Below are 19,854 nucleotides of genomic sequence, written 5' to 3' on the forward strand. Positions count from 1 at the left end.
TGTTTTAATTTTTACTTTCGGTCTACGGGCAGTAAGCTGGAGTAAGCTGGAGGACAGATTGCTGATACACTGAACGCAGTGTGCTTCATTGTGTATAAAATTTTATCGGATACAAATTAAAGATATCTATCAGGTACGATACAACAACATGTTAAACAGAAGAATTACATCTCATGAGAAGCAGGTACGTAGACAAAATGGATTCAAAGTCAATCGGATTAATATAAATTTATTTTCATTTACTTCCTCATATTATCAAATATCATTTCGAATATGTCTGTACGTGTGGTGACCAACTTTTATCATGTTCTTTTTTCAGTTCAGAAAAATCTAAAATCAGTGTAAAGATGTTATAAGAATAAGCAGCAAACAGATCAACGTAAAACATTGAGCTATCATCACATAGTTACCTGTTTTATTTTTTATGCTTTATTATTATTATTATTCATTATTATTATTTAGTATTCTTTTAGTGATAAAATTTCAGAAGTTTTCAGAAAAAATAAATAATAAATAAAAATTCTCCATATATGTATCGAAACGTCTGCTAGTTAACTTACAAATAGTATGAAGGATTTTTTTAATCACCGAATACTAAATTCATGTTTGAGTTGTGAATGCGAATTTCATTTGTAGTTCATAGATATATATGACTTTGAAAATCTAAAAATGATGCAGTTAGATGTATAAGTTGTATATATAATAAAGAAAAGCTCAGAATCCTTGAAACACAAATAGCAAATTGTGATTAAATGGTAAATAATTCTTGAATCAACTACAGAAGTCGATTCCCACAGAAAAATATTGTTTTCCTCTAGCAAGAACATGATATATGTTTGTGATGTAATATGGCCAATGTATTTCTTGAAATATACTAAATTTCACAAGAATAATTATATTCCGTATAAATACATCATTGCTTTAAATTGATAAGCTACTTTGGTAACATATTTTTCTTTTTATATAACCCCCCCCCCCTAAAAAAACAACAAACAAACTTATTGTAATAATTTCAAAAAAGTAAATTATAAACTTAGAGGGGGGAATTTTAATGTAAATACCTTATTAGCATATTCAAAAGAAGTGTCTTAAAAGGGTTACATTTTAATATATCTGCTTACATAATTCGATTCATTCAAAACAAATTTCAAGCAATAATTATACTGTAATAAATACATATATAATGATTGAAGAAACAGTTAATCCTAGATTTCTGAGAACGTATTAAATACACCAGTGTAGTTATGTAACAGCAAGCAAAAATTAAACGTAAAAACGAGCGTGTATTTTGTAAAAGTTCTATTTTAAATCATAATTGTTGAATAATTTTGCAACACTGAAAACTATTAAATCAAAGGCTATGTAAATTGTTTAAAGGTATTTCCTGACTGATTATGTTAAACTATGTTTTCTTTTTTGATTTATTGGTAAATAGACTTTATGTGTTTATAAACATAATAGTTCGTTTTACAAATTAATATATATGTAAGAGCATTTTCAAATGGATCCTATGTAATCTTTTTACTTAAACATTAAATCGAAACCATCAAATTTAGTGATCTTAGTAAATATTATTCATTATATCCTGTATGTTTGTGTAACTTTTCACCTCAGTTCTATAAACCGTATAAAACGACAAAATGTGTTCTTTATGGGAAAATATATACAAATATTTATATAACATTCTTTGTGATTTTTATTCTTACTTGTAAAAAACAACAAAACTCCATATGTATCTGACGTATGATAGAGTTAGAGGCACAAACATGATGGGTGTACTGCGGACCTAAGTATCGATACTCCCAATCCTTTGTCAGTGAGTTAGGTATTGAAAAATTCTCTATTTCATCCTCTCTCTCACACAACGTGAAAACAACTGTCGTATTATCATATGAGAAACAATTGCCAATAGGCTCAGTGTCGAAACTCTAACAGATGATGCTTTCACAGCTCTATGATGACTTGAAGCGATCTGATTATTTATGATAATGGATTTTTCAACAGTTTATTAACTTAAAGTAAACGTTATTTTATAGTCGATATGATAAGTATAATATAAAATCTTAAAGGAATTATTTTATTGATAACGGCTGACGGGGATATTTATAATTCTTTGAAAAGAAAGGAAAATGTAGAAGCGATTTTATTTCTCGGAAACTGACTTAAATTTGGCTTACAGACATTTTTGAATACCTTACAAATTCAAATCAATTACTTAGATTTATTTTGTTTGATTTGCCTACTAATTTTATAAACTGTACATATGAAATGTTTAGGAAAACTGTAAATGTTTTATGACAATATGTTGTAAAATGAAGTTTTAAAATGATTGGTATATATTTTTATATTTTGAAACAGAAAAGTACTTGCTTGTAAAATAGTGTGAATAAAAGATCTATTAATGAAACGAATGTGACCAAAATGGAGAACTATACGTTGACTGTGTGTGACGAAAAATTAACAAACAATTCGTATAATACAAGTTCTTCAGATATATATATTGCAGATTGTCTTGCTCTGAAATGTGTTCCGGTCGTGGAATGCACGAAATACATAGAACAACACGTGACACCAGGTGTAATAGAATGGATTATTATTTCAATATATAGTGTAATATTTTTGGTAGGATTAATTGGAAATGGACTGGTTTGCTTTGTGGTAATTAGAGTATCTCATATGAGAACAATAGTGAATATATTCATCGTCAATCTAGCTGTTGCCGATTTCTTGGTGCTTCTTGTTTGCATGCCGCCGTCGGTACTGGCAGATACGACGGAATCATGGTACTTGGGTGACTTGATGTGTAAAATAGTGCCTTTTCTACAGGTATAAATTTTATTATTAGTTGTTTCTTTTTCTTTCATTTTTTTTTGTATAAATCAAAAACGTTAAAATATAATTGATTTAAATGACTAGATTTGGCATAATTATACAAAATGATTTCCTAGATTAAATCGCTTATATATTTTGTTTTTATTGATGAAGTTCTATTTAAATGCGATGCAACTTATTCTTCAAATTTACTAAGAATTCAAAGAAGAGAATGAAAAAGACATGTTTCGGTGGTGTCTTATTTGTACGAAGAAGTCGGTGACACATTAACAGTTTGCATCGAAATAGCTAGCTTATTTTATTTTAGATATCTTAGCACGTTAAAATATAAAACGGCCATATAAATTGTACGTTCAAATGACTTCACAATACAAGAAAAAAAGCTTTTTAGGTTAAATATTAAACGTAAATTGACACGCCAAAGTCAGGCAGGTGTAGTGGTTAGAATACCGGATCGGCAACCCAGATACTTGTGTTTTGAACGTCGACTGCGCCTGGTTTATTGTTCGTGTGACAATTCCATTTATAAATCCTAGCTCATGAAGTCTTCCAATTATATATAATTTAAAATCACAATTGACGACAAATTGAAGAAGTTATTGATTTTGTATATATGACAAACTCATAACTTGATTAAATTAGCATATATGATTTGTATAATTTCTTTCATCTCAATGAATGTGGAAATTAAAATTTCATCTTATAAAGTTATCTTTTATCTAATATATGTTAAATTGAAACAAATTCTTCAGACAAAGATTATGCTCTCAACTTTTACAAGAAAATTTTAAGAAATGGAGTTCGTTTCTGTCAGCGGTATATTCAAATATGTTATTGATTTTAAATATGACTATTCAATAACTTTATTCCATTTTTATCAAAATATTTAATCTCTTTTATTTCAAATGAAAGAATTTTTATTCATTCATAAAACGTTTACAGGATCTGTGTGAATATAACTTTCGTTTTAAATATCTATATATCATTGATTGCTTTTAATAGGTTTAATTGAACAAATAGCGATATTAAAAAATTTAACATTTTATTCACTATCAAATTTTAAAAAACACCTTTTGTCTTTGAAAAACATTCCAACAGGCATGTATACTTTTTCTGCCTCTATGATACTAAAGTAAATAATCAGTTACCTACGACCTTAAACGATTACCTCTATGTGAGGATAACTTCACAGCTGTCTCCTATTGAAAGAATTTCACATAAAAGTGTTCTCGCTGTTATAAAACACAATAATGTCAGACTACCGTTATTGTACGAGGTTCATAAAATGAAGATTAACATAAATAAAATCCAATCATTCTGAATTAGCCGTACGTTTTTATGCGTTCTTTGCATAAAAATAACACTAACAAGTTGGCCAGTTAAATATATTTTACATGCTTAGAAATTGTCCTTTTTTTGTATATAAAAGACAACCATGTGTCTTATTAAAACATTAATTTTCTATTCATACAATATGGATGCTCAAAATAAAATACATCTATGTTACTACGTTATTAAAAGTTCATACATTTTCGAGTAATAAATGATATTGGGTATCAATAGCTCTTTCATTCATCAAATATTATATCCGTATCTTTATTGAATAAATTATTCGACATTAAATCTAATGTCGGAGGACAAATATTGAAAAGATAAACGGTAAAACTAAAATCAAACGTCCATGCATTTATTAAATATTCCTCTGATAATATCAGTTGTCCATGGTATTATCAAATACTCGACGCATAATCAGTTAATCGAACATAACTGATAAACAACTTATCTTAAATCAATTGTCAATGCACTTATTATATACTCGAATATTTGTTAAACAGTAAATCTTAAATTAACAGTTCGTTCATTTGTCAAATATTTGACTGATAAAAAGTAGCATCAATGCATTTATTATATATTCGACTGACAAAAAAAAACAAATCTAGAATCAAAGGTCCATGCATTTATTATATATTTAATTGATCAACATAAAATCTAAAATCAATGGTTCGTGAATTTATTAAAAATTTGACTGATAGACATTTTAAAAATCAATGGCCCATGCATTTATTAAATATCTGAAAAATTATAATAATAAAATCTAAAATGAATGTTCTATGCATAAGATAAATATTCCACTCAACTGATAAACAGTAAATTCAAAGTTAATGGTCCATGCATTTATTATATATTCAAGTGATAAACATTGAATGTAAAATCAATGGTTCGTGCATTTATTAATGTTTGGCTGATAAATAATCTATGTCCATGCATTTACTATACAATCGAATGATTTAAAAATAAATCTAAAATCAATTGTCCATGCATTTATTAATTATTCGACTGATAAACAGTACATCAAGAATAATGGTCAAAGCATTTGTTGAATTTTATATTCATCAATGGTCCATCCTGATTAGAAATTCGAGGCATGGCCTTGAGAACTCTGTGATCTATGCTACTGTTACGTAGTCGATAAAAATGTCGAAAACATCAGCTTCTAACTACACTAGAATTAAATTTATCACCGTTCTATTTTCGGAAATTAGATTTAATTTGTCCTTTCAAATGTGTTCTTGAATTGATTATTATGTTCATCAGTATCAAAAATTGGGCTGGATGTGTGTAAGTTTATATTGCGATAAGTTTGCATGGAACAGGTGCAATGTTCTAACGAACTTGGAAATATTAAGTTTATAGTTCGTTGAAAGTAACATCGTGCCATTTGGGAAATTATAGAAATAAATAAAATGATTTAATATTAACGTAACATGCGATTTACACTATAAACGAAAACGTTAGTGATGTACACAAGCAAAGTTTATCTATTCAAAATTTTACATTTTCCTTTTCAAGCTATCAAAGTAATTGAAAGTGGAATATCTAAAACGCATACTATACGTACAGTATTTCTATATGTTCGATTGAGAACTAAAGGTTATTTCATTAAACTGTTGGTATTCCTATTTGATTAATACCGGTAATTTCTTTTAGAAAGATTTATTTTAAAGCTTGGGGTGGCAATCATTGTGTTTACTTTTCGACAAATAAAACAGATAATAAGCATTAATAATGCAATTATTCTCGTCTAGATATTCTCGTAAAAAAGCTTTTTACTGGAATTTTAAAAATAGTTCGGCTTTCGCTGCAAATATTTCAGGAAATGTGCATATTTTAAATATTTTGGCAACTACGGAAATACTGTAACACCAATAGAATGCATGATTTATTGATGACAGAATATTGTCAATATATATTTAGCAAGCAATGCTCGTTAAAAAAAATTTTAAAGTTTCTTTTATTTTGTAATAAGTGTTTCAGTTTATACAATCTGCATGATATATGTATGCAAGGTGGAAACTGGCATTATTGTTTTCTCGAGTGTCAATGTTACATATTTTTCCCACGCAATGCAACGTACTTCACAATACGATACTAGGTAGTGTTCTATAACACTGGGACATTCCTTATTTCTTCTGGTTTATAACTAAATTCCCTAATTATAGCGGTCTTAAAAACGTCCATTTTTATTATAGTTTCATTAATGAAATATCCGCCTGACAGGAAATCTCTCTATTGTATTATACTAAGAGTGATACAAACGAGTACAACTAGCAACATTTATGATACAATTTTCATCCCTGTCAGTAAAATCGACTCTTGTGTATAAGATTTATCGTACTATTAAGAGCGTACATGATAGAATACTTAATCATATCAAGGAAGAAAAAAAAAAGTATTGCCTGGACAGATTCTAGTCGAGGTTACTATATCAATAAATGCAGTTTGACTGCCAATAGAGGCTTTCAACAAATATATCTTTTTAAATTTGAATAGAGATACGAAACATAAAATGAAGATGAAAAACCCAATGTTTGTTATCGCCTGGTTATTATTTTTCATGACATCAGCATTACTACAGTTTGCATGAATTGCAAAATAGAAGTTGTTTTATCATCAAGAATAGTGGAAACACTGCCATCTATACCCAAACTTGTAATGTAGCCTTGCTGAAGTTTATTGGAAAATATAAAAATATTTCTGATTGCTTTGTACGGTTACAAAAAAAGTGTCAAAAGGTTTTTATATACCTCAGGTTCCTGAACACGATAAGGTCATTTCTTGAGATTAATTCTCTTCATTGCATTGCGTATGTTCGTATTCACTAGGGGAAGTGAAAATCATGTTAAATAAGACACTACATGAACTTATTAGCGGAAATCTGACTCTACAAAAAGCAAACTGATTTAAGTAAATTCCAAGAGAAATGCACATTTCTTTGGTTAAAACAATGTTAAAAAAATACAAAGATAAAGATGAAATTGAACATGTATGTTTGCCTTAAGTTTATCAATAGAGCAAATTCCTATCAAAAGAAAGAATTATAAATAAAATGTAAATTGGACAGAGTGAGCGAGTAAGAATTTTACAGGAGATCAATTATTTGTTTTTGTGGCATTGTACTCTAGCACTTATTTACAACTAAAATACAAAAAAAATCAAATATATGAAAACCAAAAGATAGAGATCGTTTACCATAATGATTTTGAAATTATTTCAAAACAATTAAAGTTCTTTAATTTTCATTAATGTTTGTTTACAAAAATGTCGAAATAAAAAACAACAAAAAACAAAACAAAAACAAAAACAACAAAAAACTATAAGTTTATCTTTTATCGATTTCACTTAAAAACTACGTTTTTCTCTTCAAAGTTGAAAGTTGACAGTCGCTTTCAAATGCCACGTCAGTCTTATATTGTTTATTAATGCTGCGTACTGACCGGAATAAATATAAACTAAAATATCATGCAAGTTTTCCGCAAAGATGAAAATTAATACAAAATCTTTTGATAAGGCGGCAACTGTAGATCCATGTGTCATACGCGTCAATGATTTAAGATATATAACAATGAGAGCATTGACATTTCTATTACAAGAACGTTTATCTTTCTATGAAATCATGAGACTGTGTAGAGATTGTAACCTATATGTCAGCTGCATGACAACTGACACACGTATAATAGTATTTTGATCGTCAAAACCTTAACATTTTATTACTTTAGCTTACAAGCTCTGACAATTAACCTTAAGACTACAGCTAACGACAACATATTCTACTCATGTGCCAATGACCTTGCAGAGCAAGATTAACCGGAACATCCGTGCTGTCTGATTATGGTCTGCACTGCCATAACAAATTTTGACAAGCAATAAAATGGATGAATGTTTTCTCTAGATTTAAAGATGTCTAATATTTAAGCGCGGCTCGTATCTGGACATAACACGGAAGGGCTCAAAAGTTTATCAGTTTATTTTTTTTATTTGTATAATTGATATTTATTCAAATGAACAAAATGTTCGTGAATCAAAAGTGTAATGGATATGTCTTAACATCGAGAAAAACAGTTTTTATCTCAAGGATTAAAGGTTAATATTTTTATATGTATTTTTACATGTATATGGTTTAGCAATTATAAGAAAATAGATGCAATAAGGTGCTATGCACCATGTTAATAAATGTAGAATAGTGACTTGAGAAATTTTAAAGTAAGAAATATTCTGTTGATATTATCCTTCATAAATATATGTTTCTCGTGAACTTAACATTTTTTTTATAAAAAAAACAACCTTTAAATGTATATTGTTACACTCATTCACTTGTTGTTTTTTTTCTAATTATTTTATGATTAATTCTATTTCAGACAGTTTCTGTGTCAGTGTCCGTTCTGACCTTAGGCGCTATTGCTGTTGAAAGATACTTTGCTATTTGTCATCCACTACGCCGCCGGCTGAACTCACTAACAGTGACTCTTGTTATTGTTGCCATATGGATAACCGCAATTTGCGTATCACTCCCGGAGCTACTGTATCAAAGACTGAACCGTTGGTTTCCGGAATATGTAACGGATTATTTACAGTTCTGCCAGCAAAATTTGTCAAAAGAGAAACAAAAGTATTACCATATTTTCCTCATGATTGGTCTCTACGATGTGCCAATGTGTCTTATCTTCTTCGCATACTCAACTATAGCGTTAAGATTATGGAAGGACAATTTCGCAACAAAGTCATCCAATGGGCGCTTGAATGCTGGTATGTATATACAAACATGACAACAATTGTAAAAACAAACGACCAGATATAAAAATAGTAACTTCAGAGTACTTGAACTGTTTTAATTGTAATACTATGTACTTGAATACCATCTGTTGATTGCGAATGCACATCCAAATCATATCACATCTATAAATTGCTTTATTTCAAATATTTGTTTCACGTTTCCTTTAATCGGTATTACAATATCACCATTCCTTCCTTTATACAAAATCCTTATTAATAATTTACATTATATATTTGTAAACGAGCTGCACGAACATGCAATTATTGCAGTCATTTAAAATCTTATAATAAATTCAAAGATCATTTCAACGATGTTTACTTTTATAACATTATTGAAACATTGTTGATGGAAATATGTATTGACTAGTGTTTAATAGTTGGCATTTACAAAATTTAATTAAGCCAGGAGCGACACAGCCGTTTTACAAAGTCAAAGTCGATTCATATGAAATTCTGCAATCCTATTGGACAAAAATAATTTCAGACACTAAGTAGGAAGGAACGCCTATTTCCGCTAAATTGCATCATCATATTCCCTTAATATAGGCCTAAAACCATATATAATACCTTATATTATGAATTATAGGCGCAATTATGATATAAATAATTTAACTGTATAAATGTAATTGTCACGAACTACGAAAATTAAATGCTTTAATTAAAAGATTCAAGTTTATTCACATTGTTAATAAAAGTTATGTACTACAAAAACTTTAATAAAATAAAGATTCATGAAAATTCTTATATGCAATTAATCATTTCTTGGTGAACCTTTTTTGAAAGATAAACGTGGTGGCTCTTTTATGTTATGTCCGTGCATAAGTTACAAGGACCGTAATCTTAATATGACTTTTATGCCCCTACTGCAGGGGGTGGGGGTGGGATACATTTAAACATGTCCGTGCGTGTGTATGTGCTTTCTTGCTTGCGTGCGTGCGTTCTCATGTTATGTCACTTGTAGCTCAAATAGTATTTGACCTTATGTCAACAAACTTTACAGGAATGTTGATCATGATATAAAGTTGTGCATCTGGGGATTTCCTTGTAAATTTATTCAGCATTTGTTGAGTTATTGCCCTTGACTGAGTAAAAAATTGCATTTTTCAACTTGTGTTGTGCGTAGCCTAAAATGTATTTGACCTTGCGTCATGAAAAACTTTACAACAAAGTTAATCAGCATATGTAGTTGTGCACCTAGTGGTTTGCTTGTGAAATTATTCAGGATCTGTAAAGGTAATGCTTGACTTAGTAAAAGGTTTGTTATATTCAACTTGCGTCGTGCGTAACTCAAAAAATATTTGACCTACAGTCAGGAAGCATTACAGGACTGATGATCAACATAGCTAGTTCTTTTTCTTTCTTTCTTTTATGCTATCATACTTAAGACTAGAAAGTTGAGATCTGAAATTCTTAATATTGGGGAAAAAATCAAGATGTCAACATTGGAATAATTGAATGTATGCCTCAACCACCTAGGGGTTGGGGGAGGGGTTAATGTAGAATTTCCTTTTTCCTCCTTCAAACTGCCCTTCTGTACATCAGTAGACTGACAAAATAGTTGAGTTTGTGGGTGTCCTTGGCCTATGGACACATTTCTAATTTATTCATGATCTAAGTGAATACTTAAAACGTCTTCTGTCAAACAAACTTTAAACAATTGAGGTTTCAAAAAATTATTTCACCCAATGCAATTTACTCTTCTTTAGACGTTTTGATGGCAAATAAATATCAAAGGCAAAAGCAGAAACAAATCTTAAGTCCAGTATGATAAATCTTTGAATACATCTTTCACAGCTCCTTTATACATAAACAGTAAACTTTATTGACAAAGTGATATTGATAGAAAATCTATTTAAGAAATAAAATAACAACATCTCAATAAAAACTCATGACAAATGATAACAACACCATTTGAATTCGTAAGCAAGGAGGCGTTAAATGTGTACTTCAAATGAATAAAGCAGAATGAATTTGAGGCTGCTGTCTATTTTGAAATTTGTGCTATTTCTTTTTAAAATATAGGTGTATTAAATTATTGTGTATATATGACAAAATTTAATGCATATAAATGTATTCAGGTAGTCAGAAAAAATAACACAAATATGTCAACATGTTCTAAATGACTTAGGAAAATTGAAACAATTATATAATTTTCATATGATTACGAAATGAAACAATATATTACAAGTTTTAAAGATTAAATGTAGTTTTATTTACAATAATTGCGTAAATATGTACTTTACTTTAAAAACGTTGGTAAATATTTATCTCAACAACCTGATCAGTAAGCTAGTTCACTCCCGATGAGAAATAAACAAACAGTCATAGAAAGTGAAAAACATAAATGAATTTAAAAGAAATAACAACTCGCGATCACATCTGCCTTTGACATTTATATCAATGTCTGTTTGTACATTCAATTCCTATTTCAGACTATTTCAATGAATTTCTCGGTAAGTGTAAGGAATGATATCCCAAAGTTACTATATTTTTGTTTATACATTAGATATTAGATAAACACACACTTAGTACCACTGTTGTTATTCAATGTCATTTAACCACATTGTAGATTTATATTACGTATTCGTTTCTAGCATACCCTGACAAATTATGTTGCTAATTTCATTATTTATGATTTTAAAATAAAAAATTGTCATAAATCATTCATTCTCCGAATAAAATGCCCCATTCTGAAGCATGGTCATGGTTATATTTGTGTCAATATAACTCATATCCTTGTCTTATATGACATGTTTACTGCAATATTTTATTTACAAAGCCATTTCTGTTATATATCTGGAAACCTGTTTTGATATAATGCGATACAAAATATATTTATTCATTAGGGTTGTTACATTAGTGTGCTCATCCCATTTAATTGCGTATTATTTTCTGTATTGTTTGCTCAAACGTTTGTATTCTTGCATCGAGTTTGGAATGGAGTTTTGCTTTTGCTAAACATGTAGACAGACCAGAAAGAAGATTTCGTTGAATACATTACAAAATATACACGAATGAAACTATCAGTCATCACTATTTCATTGATCTAGTTTAAACTTTGATTGCATCGAAGTTTTAAAACTTAATTCGTCCGACAATTTTAATTTAATGGAAATATAAACGATCAAATAAACAAACATAAACAACAGAAGATGCCATTAAGTATATCCGCATTTAGTTGCATTAACAACGCGATAAAGAAAAGCCGTTTGTCGTTTAAAAATAAAGTGGATATAATAACAATTAAATTTAGTGAAATTTATCTGATAATTTGATTGTCGGAGGACTTTTTCATTGAATCCCGGTAATGATTTCTCTTGCTAATTGAAGTGTTATTTCCTTCCAGTTCGTGATAGGAAAACATATGTTTTAGATAAACAACCAAGCCTTTTGTCTGGTGCGACTTTGAAGATATCAATTAAATTACAACACTGGAATAAAAATAGATGTGCATCATTGTAATAAATGCTAGGCCTTTTCAAATTCAAAAGTTCTACCATTTGTTATAAACTTCTTTCAAGACTTAATACATCATATTCTTTGTTGATGTCCTTTTTCAATATTTAACCCATATTTAAGATTAACATGTAAAAGAAGCAACATACATAAACAAATTAACCAAAGTGTCCTAAATCCAAGAAATATTTAACGCTGGATTATTGACTCTCTCTATATTGACACCAATTACATAATGTTCCTCTTTGCAAATAATGTTTAAATGTAAAAGGTACATAGATGAGGAGTTCTGGTTCTCAAAACATGACATTTATTTTACAGGAAGGAGACCTCAATTTTCTGCATCCAGACCAGAGAGTCAGCTACCTGCTCGGAGGAAAGCTGCGAAAATGCTTATGACCATAGTTGTACTGTTTGGACTTTGTTACCTGCCTATTCATATATTCCAAATTTTAAGGTAATGATTTATACTATTTTATACTGTATGAAACTTCATATAAAGTTTTGAAATATTTTTAATGCTGCCATGGTTTCCTTATTCTTTAATGTTTAAGCACAGTTATCACTTTCAGAGTATAATGTTTGTTATGGCCCTTAATTTCTATTTTCATTCGGTATGCGTAAATCATAAAATATTATTTGTAACATGTTACACGCATTTATTGGTTCTAACGGGATAATGTCATTTCCAGTGTGCAATTTTATGACTAAATAGCCATGCATCTTACTTTTTGCATTTAAAATGTTGTGCTTGATACTCTTTGTGACAGATACTTAGAATGCGTTTAGGGCATAAATGATAGATATATGGAGATCTCACATGGGTCATAATATATTATTAAAATTTCTAAAAAGCAAATTCAAGAAATTGAACTTGTGACCTTTATAACATTCTCTTAGACACGTTTTATGTATCATTTTGTTTTGTTTCACACTTTTAAAATGTAACAAATAAACTTCCGCGTTTGCACACGCGATGTTGTTATACAAATCATTATTCAATCTTATCAATTTACCCTTGTTTCAATATCCCTAGTCCAAAAATATCCATATCTAAATTCATTTTGAATTCCATCCAGCCTCATTTACATTTTCTGAGCGAAACAATCCATATCAAATCCATGTTGTATTCCGTCTACTGTCTTTTTAATCTTCCAAGTCAGCAGCATCTATATTAAATCTATATTGTAGTAAAATATGTTTATAATTGGTGGCGTGAATTAGAGATGTAATCATATAATGTGGGGTATAATAATATTTCTTGTACCTCGTTCAAAACAAATTTGACAGCTGCTAACTTCTCCAATGGAATCAGTATTGTGCTTAACAATGTTTAATAACCAAATAACAATACATAGCAACCTTTCTCAAAACAAATATCTTGTTTTGACGTTTAATGTGCGCTTTTACGCGCTTTTTTTCTTATGAAATGAGGTCAAATTGTGTTATTCTACACAATGTTATTTTACTCTTACATTGTACCTAAGAAAAAACACAAAAGAAGAATGCGTTATAGTTACATAACATGATCATTTGATAAAAGGTATGCTATAAAATGACATTATGCTTATTTCGTTGTCAAGTCCAGCTTAATTAGATGTATAATTCATCATGTTTACTATCATAGTGGTCATTGACCACACATTTAAAGGGTATTAAAGTTATATCAAATGAAATATTTTTTTTTACAATTTATAAATAGTGAACATTTGTTTTCCCCATATCCTTATCGTAAATTCTCAAAAGAGTTGTGACATAGAATGTCTCTTTTATGTATCACACATTTAAAATGTATGTGAAGAAAATAAAATGCCCAGGAACAAAATATTATGATGCTACTTAATAAAAGTTTTTAACTGTTCAGCTATGATTTTGTGCATGTGTGATATACTCAGTTCCTATGATGTCACGGGTTCTATGATATCCCGGTATTTACTGCGACTGCTAGTAAAAGCAATAATTGTTTACGCTACTATTTTCAAAACTGTCACACTAATCGCATAGCATCCATCATGTGAATATTGAATATATTCGTGGTAAGAAAACTATTTCATAAATTCTTCATATTTGACTACTTGTTCCCTTAATTGTTTTTACACAGTCAATTAAAATATGTAATAAGCCCACATACTGATATAGCATATGTTCATTAAAGCAAGTAAACTGTTGCATGTTTTTTACAATTAAATTTGAAGAATCTGACACACTTAACCTTCCATAATTTAGGATTACCATGATACCATAGTAACCTCCACTGAAATCGTCCGAAGTGGCAGATAATGGAAATAGTTTTGAAAATTACATTTTAATTTGGTGTTTTAAATATATTTTTGGAAAACAGTTTTGGGAAAAGTTCAGTTATTAAATAGAAGAAAAATCGCATTCATTTATAATTTTATTTCTTAGATATTTCCTATAAACGTTAAGTACCGTGATATAAAAGAGCCCATGTATACCAACATGTTTCTTGCATACATATATTTTGAAGTTGTTCTTTACAAAATCCAAACACAACTTAGGTGAACTGCAAGTAGCAAAGATATAGTTTTATACACTTCAAATATGAATAGAATAAAATATAAAAACTGCCTTAAATATTTTAAAGACTGCTCAACTATTTTATCAATTGAACTTTACAGATACTTCTGAAAGGTATTTAGAATAAATTTAGAATTTTCCATTTGTCACGTCAGAGACTTTTATAAAGCTACATGGTCAGTACGTTATTTATTTATTTTTTGTGCGAATTGGAATCAATTATAAATAAATAACACATGGGTTTGTGGGTAACAGTAAAAATATCATCCCGAGGAAAATACTGTTACCCGAGGCGTAGCCGAATATTCTTCGCATGGTTTCGGCTACGCCTCGGGTAACAGTATTTTTACGAGGAATGATATTTTTACTGTTACTCACAAACCCATGTGTTATTTATTATTTTTTACACCAAACAAAAAATGTGATGATCTGAAATTGTCAAATAAATCTAACTGTAACAAAAATAAACCAAGAGTAACAATAGCTAAACTGTCCTTATCTTTTAAGTGTACTTTAGGCCTACGTGAGAAGTTTTCTTTTTCTTTTATTCATTAAGCAAGTGATGATTATTATTTAAAAGTCATAAACATACAATAAGCTATGTTTTATTTAGAAAACAAAACACTAACCCATTTTATACGGTTATGATCTGTGAAATCTGATCCATCTGTTTCCAGAATATTCTTCGCATGGTTTTTGACAAAATAACAATGATATCCTATGTCTTTCCACCATGTCTGTAACGTTTCAATGATTGAAATTGTTAAATAATCTTTTGTTGCATGCTTAAATTGTCTGCATGTTCCAGTTGGACACATAATTATTTACATTGCAATTACTTCCGTTAAAAACAGATGTTTACTTTTTGACTATTCAACAAAAAGATATTATATACGCGAAAAGCGTTCCAAGGTGCAAACAACTAAATTTTATGGGTGTCATAGTTACTCCAGAGAAGAAATTGATGTCCTATCTTGGTGAAAGTCGAAAATAAGAATAAATCGAAAAAAATTGCGACCATTTTATTTCATTTTATTTAGAAAATAGACCACATGACCAGATTTTATACTGTTAAAAAGTACTGTTACCTATGTAAGAGTACACAATTCTTAGTCACGTGGTACACTTGCATTACTCCCAGATGCCTATGGGAAATTAACATTACGAAAAAAGTGAGGGGTAATAAGTCAAATTGGTAAGGTTTATTCTACCTTTACCTGTATACTTTCCGTTTTCAGTTAGATAGGTATTATGTCATTTTAAAGTAGCACTTATTATAATTATAATCTAGGTTATATAATTTAGATGATAATTATGGTCAAATTGTATTATTTACTCTTTACAGATACAATGGCAACCTCTATGAACTGGATGATTCGGTTGTTACCACGTATGCTTTAATTGCTCGTGGACTGTGTTACCTGAATAGCGCGCTCAATCCAATTATATACAATTTCATGAGCGGTAAGTAAGATGTTAGAAATAAATAAAAAAGGAAGAAAACTGTTTTTGTTCTGCTTTTTTGTGGATCTGTAAACCATTTATATACCATATTCCACATTCAATACTGAATGCTACATAACAAACGATTCTTGGCGATATGTTTAATGGAATGAAATTTTATGAAATCATGATTATTTTTATCTACATAAAGCAAAATGTCTGAAAGGTAGGAGTTTTGTTCGCCATGTTAATGTTTTAAGCTATTTAATTTTTATGTTTTCCAAACTTTCAGCAAAATTCCGCCAAGAGTTTCGAGCAGCATTCAGTAAATGCCATGCGCCATTCCAAGATCAAATAAAAACACCAGTGAATGTATATAACTTTCGTATTACACGTACACACGGACAAACCCGGTCAGAGAGATATTCTATGAATACATATACGACAAGGCAAAATTGGAACGTTAACAATACTGGAAGCTCAAAACGATCACAATTTTGAACTATTGAAATCAAATATTCCAATATTAAACAAAACATATTACTTTTTTTGTGTAGTACGACATTCATTATGTATTTAATTGTTGTAAACATATTTTGTGAATGGAAATGTTATACTCTATGAATGTTTTAAGATCAGTTGTATCAATATTAAGAAATAACAAATGTTACAATATTTAAGATTTTATTGGCCCTTGCTAGCATTACCAGAACGTAATACTGAATAAATAGATTAATGTTGAAAATGCGTTAGAAATTAAATATTGAAATATAAAGATCTTAATGTATTGCGATGTGTATGCATTTGACTTCCCTCGAAGGTTTCTTTTAAGATACTCTATTGTTTTCGTCAGTCGATTAGCGTATTAAACCTTTATTTAATTAAAGTTTAATAACAAACCAGTGAGTTCATAAACTTAACATTTTTATTGATAAACTAAACTTTCAATGTGATCAACCACATTATCAGAATTATTTATTTTAACTTTTACTTTGAATGAATGGGTGTAAATGTTTTACATTATTTTATAAGTATTTCTACACCTTTGTAAACAACAAGTGAGCATTCATGATCAATACTCGTGTTAAACTTCACGTTGTTGTTATGTTGTCATATGTTCTTAAAATATATATACATGTTTTAATAGACCTATTACCTCCAAATAAATATTAGCAAATGGACATTTTATTTCAATTATTGCAGCCGATGGTAGGCAATAACAGAAGAGTATAGAGCACATACAAAATTGCAAATCGTGCTTTCTCGTATTTATATGTGTAAAAATATCGTAGAAGGATAATATCTTATAAAGTAAGATAAATATATCAGAGTTTAGATATTTAATTTACATTTTTTAATATATGTTTATTTGTTTGACAATTTAATCACTTTTTATTGAAGTGCATGAAATGAAAATTCAAATGAAAATTCTGTATTTATATATTATTAATTTTTGTTAGAAAAATATAAAAAAAATCGTTTTTCCATCAAACTTGTAATTTAAAAGGTTTTGCTTTTCTTTTTTATGTGAACTATTTTCATTGAACACGACTTTGTAACTATTGTTTCATAGCGACCAATTCATTTTTTCTGTCGTAAATGTATAAATGAATTTTGTTGTGCTCACGTTTTATGTATAAGTTGTAAAGATTTTCGATGTTTATCTTGTTAAAAATATACTATGTATGTTTACATTAAACTGATGGAATAAGTACAAAAATAAAATCCAAGTTATAAGTAACATATAGAGTATCTGATGATGGATGAATCCTATTATTGTTTGAACTTGTTCTGGCTTATTATAATAAAAGGTCATGTTTATATAGCTTCTCTTGTTTCAGTCATTTATTAAACGTGCATCGGTTAATATACAGTAAGTGTTTTCCCAGAAGTCAATGACTCTTCATATGTTTGTTTACAAGAACAAATACATGTATCTTTTATGTCACAGGATTAAATATTATTGACTGAATTATAGAAAAGAACAGAAACCAACTCTGGGCAAAGGTTCAATCCAATTACAATGGTCTACAAAGATAATAAATTAATAATACATCATAATTCTATACAACTATTACAATGCATATAAAGCAAAATACAATCAAATTACAATAATAATTATACACACTCGACGCGGAATAAGGATGTGATTTCTCACCACAGCGTCTGTTGAAGTAAATACTATTTAAATGTTAATTGAAATAAGTTAACTTGGAAAGATCTAAATAAACAACAATGCAATAATATTCAAGTAGTGAACGTGATGACAATGTAGTGTGATCGGGACGTGCGTATTTAAAAGAACCAATGAATTTCGTTTTCACATACAAACATATAGAACAAACAAAACAAGTGCACAAATACAACACAGAACTAAGGACCAGTGTTCACGACTTTGCACAGATGAACTCGACAATGTACATCGGTATTTTCACCGATGCATTACCGGATGTTAAACTGACTCGGTAAAAACTATACACAATAAAAATGTGTAATTAAACAAAACTATGGAAAGCCACAGCCACATGTTATTTCGTTCAGTACCTTTATATAAAGAAGACTAACTCAACGGAAATTGCCAGAAATTATGATCATTTATTTTTGTTTCAAAGCAAGTATTTACAAAATTAAAAAGCAAAACTTGCAGTTTCATTATTCGTGCACATACATGAAAGCAATCAGTATGTAAATAAAACAGGTATGCGATATTGACAAATGATATAAGTTGCAATAATATTTTGTACAAATATAATCAAAGTTATACAGAACATCTTTCTAATTTTTATATGAAGATGGTTTTTGTAGTTCATAAACTATTACAAATCAGAACTGAGCCGGAATTGATGTTACTTTCTAAAAAGCATCTGGAATGTTGTCTTTTAAACGATAACGCATTTGATATCTTAAAGTAAAATACACGTATACACTACTTTAGTTGTTTAAAATATTTCGCTTAACGTTATTCTCTGTCTAAAGTAAAAGCGCACTTGAAACTAAGGGTTTATTATCGTACCGATGCGACAAAAAACCCATCTGGTTTATGTTCTTTTAAAATTTATGAATTCCAAGTGAATATATACTGTTTAATTTAAATTGATATACGAAAACGAAGGCAACAAGAACGTTTATCTTAGGTATGACATAATATTTTGTATTATTAAATGAGCATTTGCCTTAGACGTGTTTGTTCAATATTTACTTGTATGTTACATTTTGCTACATTTAGTCTTCTATCAGAAGTATAAGGTATCGGATCTTATCTTATTATAGCAATTTCTAGAACACGCCGGTCTTAAAGGATAGATTGTAATTAAATGTTCTTCATTTCCAAGATAATATCTGTGTCTAAAGCATTTATGATACAATTATTGTATCTGACATACAATCTGATTCTCTCATAATGAGGTTTTCCTGTTGAAATCATTTTGTAATCTATAAAGTCGCAATGAAAAAAATGACCGCCATTATATTCTG

The 19,854-nt window shown here is 29.2% G+C and overlaps 1 protein-coding gene across 1 annotated transcript; it reads left to right on the top strand.

Annotated features, from left to right (window-relative positions):
* The first annotated feature begins 2,265 nt into the window (after positions 1–2,265).
* On the top strand, positions 2,266–18,203 carry LOC132725558 (orexin receptor type 2-like). Its single transcript, XM_060710694.1, has 5 exons — positions 2,266–2,826; positions 8,529–8,916; positions 12,721–12,856; positions 16,283–16,401; positions 16,673–18,203. Exons 1-5 carry the CDS (start codon positions 2,422–2,424, stop codon positions 16,879–16,881), a joined length of 1,257 nt encoding a protein of 418 aa, XP_060566677.1. The 5' UTR covers positions 2,266–2,421; the 3' UTR covers positions 16,882–18,203.
* Positions 18,204–19,854: the final 1,651 nt, after the last annotated feature.

Source organism: Ruditapes philippinarum, unplaced genomic scaffold, assembly GCF_026571515.1.
Source record: "Ruditapes philippinarum isolate M1 unplaced genomic scaffold, ASM2657151v2 ctg1354_1_1_1_1, whole genome shotgun sequence".
NCBI classification, from domain to species: domain Eukaryota; kingdom Metazoa; phylum Mollusca; class Bivalvia; order Venerida; family Veneridae; genus Ruditapes; species Ruditapes philippinarum.

Coding starts and splice junctions, on each gene's coding strand:
- LOC132725558 (XM_060710694.1), top strand. CDS start 2,422: ATGGAGAACTATACGTTGACTGTGTGTGACGAAAAATTAACAAACAAT. Junction 12,857..16,282: donor CATATATTCCAAATTTTAAG/GTAATGATTTAT, acceptor TACTCTTTACAG/ATACAATGGCAACCTCTATG. Junction 16,402..16,672: donor TATATACAATTTCATGAGCG/GTAAGTAAGATG, acceptor CCAAACTTTCAG/CAAAATTCCGCCAAGAGTTT.